Source organism: Scyliorhinus canicula, chromosome 23 (genome assembly GCF_902713615.1).
Source record: "Scyliorhinus canicula chromosome 23, sScyCan1.1, whole genome shotgun sequence".
NCBI classification, from domain to species: Eukaryota; Metazoa; Chordata; class Chondrichthyes; order Carcharhiniformes; family Scyliorhinidae; genus Scyliorhinus; species Scyliorhinus canicula.
The window spans coordinates 16,410,664-16,424,642 of record NC_052168.1 but is presented as its reverse complement, the minus strand read 5'-3'; the positions used below and the strand labels follow the sequence as shown (position 1 = coordinate 16,424,642).

Sequence of the window (13,979 nt, the reverse complement as noted above, 5' to 3'; positions counted from 1 at the left end):
TTATACTGAGGAGTTCCTCCCCGGTGTAGAAAAAGGGCTAAGTGTGCCTTGTCTGCTGAGGCTCATTATTTAACGCAAAGGGTTAAATGAGCTCCTGGGAACACACTGCTAAACATGCTCACTATGGGACTTTGTTCCCATTTGGTCAAATCGCGATTTCTGACTTAAACGAGCGATCCCCTTATTTTTCAACGGCGGCCGTTACTACAATCCGACAAATTTTATTCATTGGGGCCTTCCCACTGGTGTACACCACAGGGCTGAACACATGTAAAACACGTTGAGCTCTGTGCGCCAGAGCATGTTTGACACAAAATGCACGTTGTAAATTTTAGCTACAGTTTTAAGTCTCGTGAGACACCCCAGAATGCCACATACTGGTGAACTGTTCTGCATTCCGTGTAAATCTCACATGGCAACTGTTATGTAACGTATGTACACACATCTGATGAATGAAGTGCGTTCTTTTGAAAAAAAAAGTGAAACGTAATAATTAAAGCCACTCGCCGTTCTCAGGAAGAATTGGGATTTTCTTTTGCCGTCTCATCGGCCAGCGCCCCCCCCGCCCCCCCCCCCCCCCCCCCACCCACCCCCCCCCCCCCCCCCCCACCCCCCGAGTAAATTTTCATTCCTCTCTCCCAATTTTAAAATGGTCCTTTTTTAAAAATGTGACATTTGCCCGTGACTTCCTTGTTGCATTCGGATCATTTAATGCTTGATGATTATTCAACAGGGTGACTATTGAATGAAGACCAGCCAAATTCACAGACATACCTACTTGTGCGCTGCCATGTCTACACTGGTTATTCAATATAAAGAATGAAGGCCTGAATGTGTTTTATACCTTATAATTACAACACACTGACAATGCAATGTTGCATTATAATTAAGAGTGCTTGATGCATATTTTGTTAATCTGGCAATATAATTATTACATACTTGACGCACTGGTGGCATGACTTTACGCGAATCACAAATCTCCTCCTGGGGCTGCCTGTGGGTCGCTTGCAGAATGGATAAGGCAGGTGCAAGCGCATAATGTATTCTGGGTAGGGTTATCCGCCATTGGGGCTCGGAATCACAGAACGGATCATCTTCAGGTTTAGCCAGGGAGCGGCACGTTCAGAACAGGGGAACGACAAACCGAACTAGCCGTGAGCACCAGCTCTCCAGCTGTGGGACAAGCCCGTCCTGGCCCAAGAGTAGCGGAGGCAGGCCGGCGCTAACCGTGGATACAAAGTGATTTGTCTCCCGACGTGCCAGCACCAGTCCCCCAGGAGACCAGGGCCTATTCCCTCATCACCACTTAGGCCCATTTTTGAAATCTACTGCCTGGCTCAGGACCTTGCCCACGAGGAACTCACCTTCAGAGACCCATTAGTGCCATTGACATGGAAGAGAAACAAACAACGCCATTATTTTCATACTTAAAGTTAAACCCATTAACATGGGTTAATATTAATTTTAACATTTTAAAATTTCCAAAGGGTGGCCTTGCTCCCAGGTTGGGCCTTTTCGTAATCACATTCTCCTCCGGAAACACCTTAAACCTGCGCTCCAAAAGGAGGCGCGTTCAATCGAGGCATTCAAGAGGGCATTGGATGATTATTTGAATATTCTATTTGATAGAAGCAATGTGCAGAGGTACGGGGCAAAGTCAGGAGAATGGCACTAAGTCGTGTGTGCGGGGGATGGGGGGGGTGGAGGGCACGATGGGCCGAATGGCACCCTTCTACACCGTAATGATTCTGTGATTCTGCGAAATTACATATCCGCCATTTAAACTTAAAGCAGCTTCCCAATTCGGGCATCCGCCTTAGTGCAACTACTTGTTTTCATATGGCAGAGGACGAGCCCTTTGAGATGTCACAGAAGATGAAATGAAAAATGAAAATCGCTTATTGTCACGAGTAGGCTTCAATGAAGTTACTGTGAAAAGCCCCTAGTCGCCACATTCCGGCACCTGTCCGGGGAGGCTGGTACGGGAATCGAACCGTGCTGCTGGCCTGCCTTGGTCTGCTTTAAAAGCCAGCGATTTAGCTGAGTGAGCTAAACCAGCTCACTGAGGTGCAAAATGTTACCCACAAAGCTTCGGAACGTCCTGCAATTTAAAAAAAAACGAGGTTAACTCCTCCAATCAATGTTACATCAATGGCCCACACCACAGCCTCAATTCCAAGGCGTTGTTTGACCTGTCGCCGACCTTGTAAACATAATGGTCAGCTTTTGCGAGTTGACGTTCTCATCGCAGAAAGATAAGTTCAGGTTAAGGGCAGAAACATTGGCACTACATCGAACACATTCTTCCAGGCTTCCTAATCGCCCAAACAGAGGCACGGCGAATCTAAGAAATCCAAACCATGGGCCCAGAAAATCGGGGAGGTGGTGCAGCTGAGCAGCTCGCAGCGTCGACAGCGACCCAGTTTACTCCTCGTCGCCACTTTAGTAAGTTCACGCCGAGTAAAATAAGTTTTATTTACACAAATGACATAGACACGATCCCGTAGACCCCTAACGGGTTCCTCCTTGGTTTGTGTCTTAATGGCCAACCTTTCTATACACTGGGTAATTGAGATATTCCGCCCCGAGCAGGGTAACTCGTACTCCGCAAGGAATGGAAGGGAATTTGAACTCCTGGAACCAACATTTGAATGACTACCTTTAAGGTACACCAAACTGTTGAGTTAGAAACCCTGGAGCTTGTCGGAAGACGAGCATTCCCAGCCCGTAGTCCCAGTGAGGAATAATACAGTTCCTTATGAGATGGACTGGTTTGGGAATGAATTGAGGGAATCTGAACTTTTGGAACCAACATTTGAATGACTACCTGACAGGTAAACCAAACTGTTCGTTGAGCTAGAAACCCCTGGAGACTTGGTTAAAAACAAACAAAAAGCAGAACTTGATTAATAAAGCAAACACCAGAACGGTTAAACCAAAAATCGGAACGCATGCCAGGCGGCTGTTAAACTTGACCATGATCGAAAGGTACCACAGATATCATTATTGTGTAAGAGTGTCGGAAGATTGCTGTTTTCAGGATTTGCCACAGTTTCGAAGGACAAATTAGAGACAAGAGAAGTACAACAAGGACAGATGTCTTCACAAAGCCATTCGAGAAAAGGATGACTATAAATAGCCTGTTCTGCCAGGCGCAAAGCAGCCATTTTGTAGTCATTCCGAGGAGACAATAGTGGAGCATTAACCCCTGGGCAACGTAAAAAGATGTGATCACCCGTGATTCTGGGCTCCTGGAAGAGGTTGCAAGCACCTTTACCTGCAAATTCATGTGTCAAAGGGTCAATAAAGCGAATTAAACAAAAAGGCTTTTCGATATCTTGGTTGATTCATACCTCCTGCATCCTAAAGAGCGTGGGGGGAAAAAAACCTACAGCATACAAAACTTTTCCAAGACCTCAGAGTAGTGTGCACAGCATTGGGCTCCACGTCAGAGAGAGTTAAAGGATATTCTCACTGGCATGCCCCCAGGCTTAAGAAAATGTAAGACAGAAATAACTTAAGTTGAACCCTATTTTTGTTGGAACGATGCAGGTTATTGGGTAGATATGCGAAAAGTATTCAAGGTTGAGATAGAAGTGGGCTCTTTTCGTTAGATCAGAAGACAACTGATGCTCTATAGGCTCAACCTAAGGGATTTAGACCAGAGGATGGGAGAGATGTCTTTGTACAGAGAGCTGTGAGGCTGTGCAATTCACTTCTGGCTGAGTGGGTCGGGCAGCAAGAACATCAACATTCGAGATGAGGTTGGACAGGTGGATGAAGGAAAGAGATTGATGGTGGGCTGGCTTGGCCCATCTTTCAGCTTTTCCCATGCTACATGGGATCGCACCATGCCAGTCAGTCACCTTCCTGTCAGCCACCATTTTTTGGATTTGTTGGGTGGGTTTGCATCTGCACCATCCCTTCCTTCCACATAACCCACTCCATTAATCCGGGACAGGGAGATTTAAGGGACAATGGAACAGTTAGGAATCATGATTAGGACCATGTTCTCAGATTGGGAACAAATGCTGACAAAGATTGGTTGGACCACATGTCCTGTTCCCATGTTGTCACGTCGTTGCATATTTCTCGCGTTGGTCTCCCGTTTCGCTTCCATTCCTAATCAAGGGCTGTTGGATGTGGCTGAGCTCGGGGAATCCCAACAGCGGGAAGCCAGAGCCACGGGATCAGTTGTAGCTGTTGATCCAAGAGCAGGAATGAAATCTGGGTTTCAAAGGCCACTTGCCTTGTGTTGATGAATGACGGTGAGAAAAAGGACTTTGGCAGTGACAATGTTTCTTCAATGACCAGGGGTGATTGTAACGTTTAGTCCTGGCTTACAAGGCCATCCCTGCTTCTTGCGGTTGGCCGGGGCTGAGGAAGCAGGCAGAGGAATTGGTGATACGTGCTGAGTGGCAGCCAGCTATACTTACCACCAACTCCGAGAAGGAGCCGTCTTCTGAGACTGGCAACATTCAGGGGGATAGGGCAACATATCTCAGAGTGCTACAAGTGCAAAGAGGCAAATACATTGACAGCATGGTGTTTTATGAAGCATTGCATGGATGACCTTGGTGCCCCATTGCCCTGCACATCCCAACAGTGCGTTCCAACAATGCAACTCAACACTCGCAGTTCACTCCGCCAACACTCGCAAATCCCACAGCAAACCAAACATAGGAGCTCAGAGCCAGGTCCTACCTGTGCAAAGTGTTTGATTGATGAGCCCTTCGTTCCTGCACACTGTAGCAGCTGGTTTTGGGTTCCATGATTTCCCTGCGCTCGGCCAGCATGGTGGAGGCTGCGGTGGTGATAATGGCCACCCCGTCCCTCACCCTGGCTGGGAGCCCATAGTCCCACTCGTCGTAGGAGACCGAAATTAATCCTGTGGGGAACTCTGGCAGAATAATATCCGTGTTCCCTGTGACTGTACTGGGCACAATCCAGATGTAGCCGTAGCCAGTGAGGCCGACAGACTCGGCCACCTCAAAGATGTAGGTAGCCTCGTCCTTGGTACAAAAGAGGAGGATGACAGGGCTTTGAAGCTTCTTCAGCTGGTTCTGGATTTTGGATTCTCCGTCATCCATTGAAACATCCAGAGACATAACCTCCTCCATCTCCCAACCAACAAAACTGTTTTCAATAGTGCTTCGGATCTTATTGACAAATTCCTGGTAACCAGGGAAGTAGCTTGTTACAATAGAAAATATATACCAGTCGTATTCCTCCATGACGTTCAACATCACTGTGGCCTGCTGCTCAATGGAGGGCCCAAATTGGAAGAACATTGATGAATCATCCTGCAAGACAAAACGGGGGCAGAGTTAGTGAAATGAGCTGCTTCTGACTGCCTTCAGAAGCCTTCCCGGCTCCGCTCAGCCTTTCTGGCACCCTCGGGTTTTACTTTCTAGCCCAATCCACCCCCCCCCCCCCCCCCCCCCCCAAACCCCCCCACTCCCCCACGCCCCCCCCGCCCCCCCTCCCCCCGACCCCCTCCCCCGCCCCCCCTCTCCCCGCCCCCCTTCTCCCCGCCCGCCCCCCCGCCCCCCCCCCCCCCTCCCCCCGCCCCCCCCTTCTCCCCGCCCGCCCTCCCCTCCCCCAGCCCCCCCCTCCCCCCACCCCCCCCTTCTCCCCGCCCGCCCTCCCCTCCCCCAGCCCCCCCCCCTCCGGTCCACTGGCCTCTCTCTGCCGCTCTGCCGCAGGTAATGAAATGAAAAATGAAAGTCGCTTATTGTCACGAGTAGGCTTCAATGAAGTTACTGTGAAAAGCCCCTAGTCGCCACATTCCGGCGCCTGTTCGGGGAGGCTGGTACGGGAATTGAACCGTGCTGCTGGCCTGCTTGGTCTGCTTTAAAAGCCAGCGATTTAGCCCAGTGAGCTAAACCAGCCCCTAAGTATTCAGTCCCAGGTATTCATTCATCCTTCATCATCCAGCTGAAACATTAACCCTTTCCGACCGTCCCGGGACTGGGGGTTTCCGGCTGCGCGGAGGCCGGTGGGAATTGGCGCCGTTATCGCGCGATGCTGGCCTCGCTGATTAGTGATCTTCGTTACATAGTAAGCGTTATTATTGTCACAAGTAGGCTTACGTTAACGCTGCAATGAAGTTACTGTAGAAATCCCCTCGTCGCCACATTCCGGCGCCTGTTCGGGTACACGGAGGGAGAATTCAGAATATCCAATTCACCTAACAGCACGTCTTTCGGGGCTTTTGGGAGGAAACCGGAGCGCCCGGAGGAAACCCACGCAGACGCTGGGAGATCATGCAGAATCTGCACAGTGACCCAAGGCGGGAATCGAACCTGGGATCCTATCGCTGTGAAGCAACAATGCTAACCGTTGTGCTACCGTGCTGTCCCCCCAGGGAGGGGGGGGGGCGGTGTTCTCCTAACATTTTTCGCAGCGTGGCAGGGCGGGCTGGTTGGCGCCGTGTCCTGCCGCCATTTTAATGTCAGCAGGAAACCTATGTTGCAGCTCCTGCTGCATTGTTCCCCTCCGCGAGCCCCCCCCACCCATCATTAACCCGCCACGGGAGGCGGGAAAAGATTCCGACCTGTTTCTCTCTCCGGAGCTGCTCTCCGGAGCGGACGTGCTGAGTTTTTGCAGCGGTTTCTGTTTTCTAATTTCAGATTTTCAGCACCTGCAGTATTTTGCTTCTGTTTTATCCCTTTCTCGTTCCTTTAATCTCATCGAAGCTTGCAACTATTGACGGAGATAACATGTCACGTCGTACAACAATCCTGCACCGGATTCTCGCTCCCTCCTTGTGTCTGTCACTATTCTTCTGCCATTCAGCACCAGTGTCGGCTTTCAAATTCTGCTGAAGGGTATGAACCTGAATCCTTGACTCTCTTCTCTAACCCAAGAGGCTGGCTACTTCCAGCCCTTTCTCTGTTCCTGCTGTCCCGGGTCAGCACGGTTCTGCGTTTCATTCCACAGAATTATTAGCTTGGAATGTAATCCGATCTTTCAGTGTAAGCTCCACAAATAATGTTGCCAGAATAGATGTGAAACAGCTTCATCAATCACTGTCCCACGGTGCCCATTGATTAACCAAACCAAACAGAACAGGAAAGTTACCCTTTTGATGCCCAGTCCGTGCTGAGTTAGTTATAAAGTTACAGGGGTGAATTCCTCCGTTCCCTAGCCTTGTGCTTCTCAGAGGCACGCCATCGCAGACAGCGGGATTCTCCGTACCCGCCGCTGGCTAACGGGATTTTCCATGGTAGCCACCCCACAACGTCAGGAACCCACCATGGGTGCGCTGCCGGTGGAACGGAGCATCCCGTCGGCAGAGAATAATAATAATAATCTTTATTACTGTCACCAGTAGGCTTGCATTAACACTGCAATGAAGTTACTGTGAAAATCTCCTCGTCGCCACATTCCGGCACCTGTTCGGGTACACGGAGGGAGAATTCAGAATGTCCAATTCACCTGACAAGCACGTCTTTCGGGACTCGTGGGAGGAAACCGGACAAAACCCACGCAGACACGGGGAGAACGTTCAGACTCCGCACAGACAGTGACCCAAGTCGGGAATCGAACCTGGGTCCCTGGTGCTGTGAAGCAACCGTGCTAACCACTGTGCTATCGTGTTGCCCACATTCACCCAATAGAGTCATAGATTATCATAGAATTTACAGTGCAGAAGGAGGCCACTCGGCCCATCGAGTCTGCACCGGCTCTTGGAAAGAGCACCCTACCCGAGGTCAACACCTCCACCCTATCCCCATAACCCAGTAACCCCACCCAACACTAAGGGCAATTTAACATGGACAATCCACATAACCTGCACATCTTTGAACTGTGGGAGGAAACCGGAGCACCCGGAGGAAACCCACGCAGACACGGGGAGGACGTGCAGACTCCGCACAGTGACCCAAGCTGGAATCGAACCTGGGACCCTGGAGCTGTGAAGAAATTGTGCTATCCACAATGCTACCGTGCTGCCCTAAATCCTACCTTCAGCACCTTCCACCCAGCAGCGATTCTTCATGACTGATCCTGGACAGTGAGGTTTCAAATTGTCCTCTGTTACCCCTCTCCATCTGCCCCTGGAGTAGGGAGGGATCATCACTAAAGCAGGATGCAGCTAGTCGATCATTTTTTATTTCCTAGTCATTCACAGGATGTGGACGGCGCTGGCTGGGTCAGCATTTATTGCTCATCCTTAATTGCCCATGAACTGAGTGGCTTGATCAACACTCCAGAGTGTTTCAACAAAATTAATGGTTGTCTGGGCTCTCAGCTGAGCATATATATCGAGGCTTGGCTCATAACTCAGCCAACCATCACTCTTGTAGAAAACCCTGTGCCCCACAGAAAAATAAACGCTTGATTGACAGCTCAGGTTCTCTAATCTCTGCAGCCAATTTCACATTATTTATTTACACAAGGTTAAGTGGCTTCAAGTGCTCATGATTGTTGTTACTGATTCTTTAAAGCGACTGGATGATTGACACTTTTGTTGCTTCTGAGTGAAGTTACCTTTTTTTAATCAAAACAAAGTTTATTCTACTTTGTAGTTAACACACATATATCTATAAACACAGCAAAAATGTTGATCAATTACAAACATAAAGACACCCCACAGCCACAGTGATCTATGTATATAACACTTAATGAGTTCTCCCTTAACTGTTCCAATTCAATAACAAAATCCAATTTAAGGGCATGGCCCAGCACACTGCATTCTCACTTGAATGTTACTTTTTTAACATAGTAGAAATTCATGAAAGAATTACTTTTTTCCAAACATTTTTTGCGCACCACACTGCCATTGTGGGGTTCAATGGTTTTATTCATAGTGTGTCAATGGGCATGGAATAACTTGACATTGGATCAGTGAGGGGCATGAGGGGTGGCGGAAAGGCAGAGCTTGGCATTCGTGGTGCGAGGGGCCATGGAGAGTGAATGGGAGCGGGGGGGTGGAAGTTGGCTTGGGGACACAAGGAGGACATTTTTAACGTGTAGGCAACAGTTCATGACTCCTCTGAGGGGATGTGAGCCGCAGCTGTTTAAAAACCTGGCCGACTCCATGAACGTTTCGGAGGATTAGGACATGCCGATCTCCACAGTGAAGTTGACCAAGTCGGGAATGTGATTGTGAACTTTGAACAGGAACCAGCCCACTCCTGAAAGTCAGGCAGCTGGGAATGAAGCCAAAAATCCTAGAATTATTAAACGGTTCATAAGTCGTTCAGACCTTGTGAAAATCCAGTCCATTATCTCTAAACCCTCCAGTGTCAGCAACCTGGGGTTACCATTAACCAGAAACATAACTTGACCAGTCGTATAAATAATGTGGCTACAAAAGCACGTCAGAAGCTAGAAATTCTGTGGCCTCTGACTCACCTCCTGTCTCCAAAAAACCCGTCCGCCATCTACAAGGCACAATTCAGGATGGAATACTCTCCACTTGCCTGGAAGGGTGCAGCTCCAACAACACTCAAGAAGTTCAACAATATCGTAGGGCAGAGCAGCCCGGCTTGATCAGTATCCCATCCACAACAAGCATTCACTCCCTCCACCACCGACGCAAAGCGGCAGCCGTGTGTACCATCGACAAGATGCACTGCAGCAACTCAAGGCTCCTTAGGGAGCACCTTCCAAACCTACAACCACTACCCTCTAGAAGGACAAGGGCAGCAGGTGCATTTGACCATCACCACCTGCAAGACCCCCCACCAAGTCTCACATCATCCTGACTTGGAAATATATCGGCCGTTCTTTCACTGTCACAGGGTCAGAATCCTGGAACTCCTTCCCTAACAGCACTGTGGGTGTACCTACACCACATGGTTCAAGAAGGCGGCTCACCACCACCTTCCCAAGGGGCAATAATAGATGGGCAGTAAGTGCTCGGCCTAGCCTACGATGCTCATATATCCCACAAGCTAATTATTAAAAAACTAAACTCAGGACCAGGACAAATACCTTATCGGTCTCTCAGTTGAATCGGAGGTTAGCAATACCGAGGAGCCTCAATGAAGATGACAGTGTTTGAAGAAGTCTGCTGGGGTCATGTTGTAGTCAGGGTTATACAGGGAGGTCTTACCTTGAACCCCCAACTACACCATCCCAACATCCCATCACCCTATCCTACACCCGCCCCCCAAGGCAGAGTGTCAGTCGGACAGGGAAAAGCTCAGTCCAGTCCTGTCTTCACCCAATGGCCTCACACATGCGCGAGAGGCAAAGGGTAATTGGTTGCCCAGTGGTTAGCACCTTTGCCTCACAGCGCCAGGGACCCAGGTTCAATTCCCGGCCTTGGGTGACGTTTTCCCCGTATCTGCGCGGGTTTCCTCCGGGTGCTCCGGTTTCTTCCCACAGTCCAAAGATGTGCAGGTTAGGTGGACTGGCCATGGTAAATTGTCCCTTAGTATCAAAAGGTTAGATGGGGTTACGGGAATAGGGTGGGAGAGTGGGCCTGGTCAGGGACATCTTTAGGCGGGTTGGTGCAGACTTGACGGGCTGAATGGCCTCCTTCTGCACTGTTCCAGGCTCCCAGCACCCCCTGGGTTAAACAAAATACTACTCAACTCCCTTCTAATCTTTCTGTCAATGACATTAAACCTATGACTCGGCTGTTGAACTCTCTACGACATACGTCCTTCCTATCCACACTATCTAGGCTACTTGTAATCTTATATATGTCCATGTAAATGTCCCCTGAGCATCGAGAAAACATTCCCAGCCTGTCCAATCATGCTCATAGCCATTACCTGCTGGTTTATATTCCCAAAAGGGTCTATGGAGGAGTTAAAACTCTTTTAGCTATTTAGATGAAGCTTGGGGGGCAGAATCATCCATTCCATGGTGGGGGAGGGGATGCGGTGGAGGCGACCAATTTTACCCCAACGTTTAAATGTATGAAAGAAAGAAAATCAGGTCATTCAAACTGTTTTATTTGATGTTCAACCCAGAACTGAGTCCCTCGTCAAATCTCTTTCACCATAGGGCAATTGAACTCTCAATGACCTTGGGACTGATTTCACTGCCTCCCCAGGGTCTTAAAGGGATAGGTCAACAATACATGATGACCATGGTCAGATCAATTATTATCCATGAGCAATGTAAGGGGGGAAAACAGAAAGTCGGTATGAATCTTTGAAGCAAGTCACAGGGCGATTGTCTCCCTACGTGGGTGTGCAAATTGGTGTGTCAAAATTAAAGTTCAGGATCAAAACCGAGAAAGAGAGGCAACTATCTCAGTGAGTGAGTCATCTGCATTTGACATGGATCATGGTGCTTGCATGAGAACCTGGTCTTATATACAATCTTTCCTAGACTCAGGAGAACCCAAAGCCAATGAAAAGCTGCCCATGTCCAAACACAGCAAGACCTGGACAATATCGAGGCTTGGGCTGACAAGTGGCAAGTTGCATTCGAACCACACATGTGCCAGGCAATGACCATCTCCAACAAGAGAGAATCTAACCATCACCCCTTGACATTCAGTGGCAACATCCTGAGAGGTTACCATTGACTAGAAACTGAACTGGACTGGCTGTATAAATACTATGGTTACAAGAGCAGGTCAAAGGCTAGGAATCCCACGGTGAGCAACTCTCCAAACGTGTCACCACCGACAAGGTACAGGTCAGGAGTGTGATGGAATACTCTCCATTTGCCTGGGTGAGTGCAGCTCCAACAACACTCAAGAAGCTCAACACCATCCAGGACAAAGCAGCCTGACTAATTGGCACCCATCCACAAATATTCACTCTCTCCATCACTGACGCACGGTGGCAGCCGTGTGTACCATCTGCAAAATGCACTGCAGGAACTCACCAAGGCTCCTTGGGCAGCACCTTCCAAATCATAGAACATAGAATGATACAGCGCAGTACAGGCCCTTCGGCCCTCGATGTTGCACCGACATGAAAAAAAAACTAAAGGCCATCTAACCTACACTATGCCCTTATCATCCATATGCTTATCCAATAAATTTTTAAATGCCCTCAATGTTGGCGAGTTCACTACTGTTGCAGGTAGGGCATTCCACGGCCTCACCACTCTTTGCGTAAAAAACCCACCTCTGACCTCTGTCCTATATCTATTACCCCTCAATTTAAGGCTATGTCCCCTCGTGCTAGCCACCTCCATCCGCGGGAGAAGGCTCTCGCTGTCCACCCTATCTAACCCTCTGATCATTTTGTATGCCTCTATTAAGTCACCTCTTAACCTTCTTCTCTCTAACGACAACAACCTCAAGTCCATCAGCCTTTCCTCATAAGATTTTCCCTCCATACCAGGCAACATCCTGGTAAATCTCCTCTGCACCCGTTCCAAAGCTTCCACGTCCTTCCTATAATGAGGCGACCAGAACTGTACGCAATACTCCAAATGCGGCCGTACTAGAGTTTTGTACAACTGCAACATGACCTCATGGCTCCGGAACTCAATCCCTCTACCAATAAAGGCCAACACACCATAGGCCTTCTTCACAACCCTATCAACCTGGGTGGCAACTTTCAGGGATCTATGTACATGGACACCGAGATCCCTCTGCTCATCCACACTACCAAGAATTTTACCATTAGCCAAATATTCCGCATTCCTGTTATTCTTTCCAAAGTGAATCACCTCACACTTCTCCACATTAAACTCCATTTGCCACCTCTCAGCCCAGCTCTGCAGCTTATCTATGTCCCTCTGTAACCTGCAACATCCATCCGCACTGTCTACAACTCCACCGATTTTAGTGTCGTCTGCAAATTTACTCACCCATCCTTCTGCGCCCTCCTCTAGGTCATTTATAAAAATGACAAACAGCAACGGCCCCAGAACAGATCCTTGTGGTACGCCACTCGTAACTGAACTCCATTCTGAACATTTCCCATCAACTACCACTCTCTGTCTTCTTTCAACTAGCCAATTTCTGATCCACATCTCTAAATCACCCTCAATCCCCAGCCTCCGTATTTTCTGCAATAGCCGACCGTGGGGAACCTTATCAAACGCTTTACTGAAATCCATATACACCACATCAACTGCTCTACCCTCGTCTACCTGTTCAGTCACCTTCTCAAAGAACTCGATAAGGTTTGTGAGGCATGACCTACCCTTCACAAAACCATGCTGACTATCCCTAATCATATTATTCCTATCTAGATGATTATAAATCGTATCTTTTATAATCCTCTCCAAGACTTTACCCACCACAGACGTTAGGCTCACCGGCCTATAGTTACCGGGGTTATCCCTACTCCCCTTCTTGAACAAAGGGACCACATTTGCTATCCTCCAGTCCTCTGGCACTATTCCTGTAGCCAATGATGACCTAAAAATCAAAGCCAAAGGCTCAGCAATCTCTTCCCTGGCTTCCCAGAGAATCCTAGGATAAATCCCATCCGGCCCCGGGGACTTATCTATTTTCACCTTGTCCAGAATTGCCAACACTTCTTCCCTACGCACCTCAATGCCATCTATTCTAATAGCCTGGGTCTCAGCATTCTCCTCCTCAATATTATCTTTTTCTTGAGTGAATACTGACGAAAAGTATTCATTTAGTATCTCTCTTATCTCCTCAGCCTCCACACACAACTTCCCACCACTGTCCTTGACTGGCCCTACTCTTACCCTAGTCATTCTTTTATTCCTGACATACCTATAGAAAGCTTTTGGGTTTTCCTTGATCCTACCTGCCAAAGACTTCTCATGTCCCCTCCTTGCTCGTCTCAGCTCTCTCTTTAGAAATCCACAACCACTACCATCTAGAAGGATAAGGGCAGCAAATACATGTGTACCCCAACACCCTGGAGAGATTCCTCTCCAAGCCACTCACCATCCTGACTTGGAAAATGGTGAGCGGCACGGTAACTTAGTGGTTAGCACAGTTGCTTCACAGCACCAGGGTCCCAGGTTCGATTCCCGGCTTGGGTCACTGTCTGTGCGGAGTCTGCATGTTCTCCCCGTGTCTGCGTGGGTTTCCTCCGGGTGCTCCGGTTTCCTCCCACAAGTCCCGAAAG

General features: G+C 48.8%; 1 protein-coding gene across 1 annotated transcript in view; it reads right to left on the bottom strand.

Moving 5' to 3' along the window:
- The window catches only part of LOC119956525 (glutamate receptor ionotropic, NMDA 2B-like), a 579,238-nt gene that overhangs the window by 251,889 nt on the left and 313,370 nt on the right, over positions 1-13,979 (bottom strand). The window contains exon 4 of the mRNA XM_038783815.1: positions 4,705-5,303. Within this exon, the coding sequence (XP_038639743.1) occupies positions 4,705-5,303 (599 nt within the window). The remainder of the gene's footprint in view (positions 1-4,704; positions 5,304-13,979) is intronic.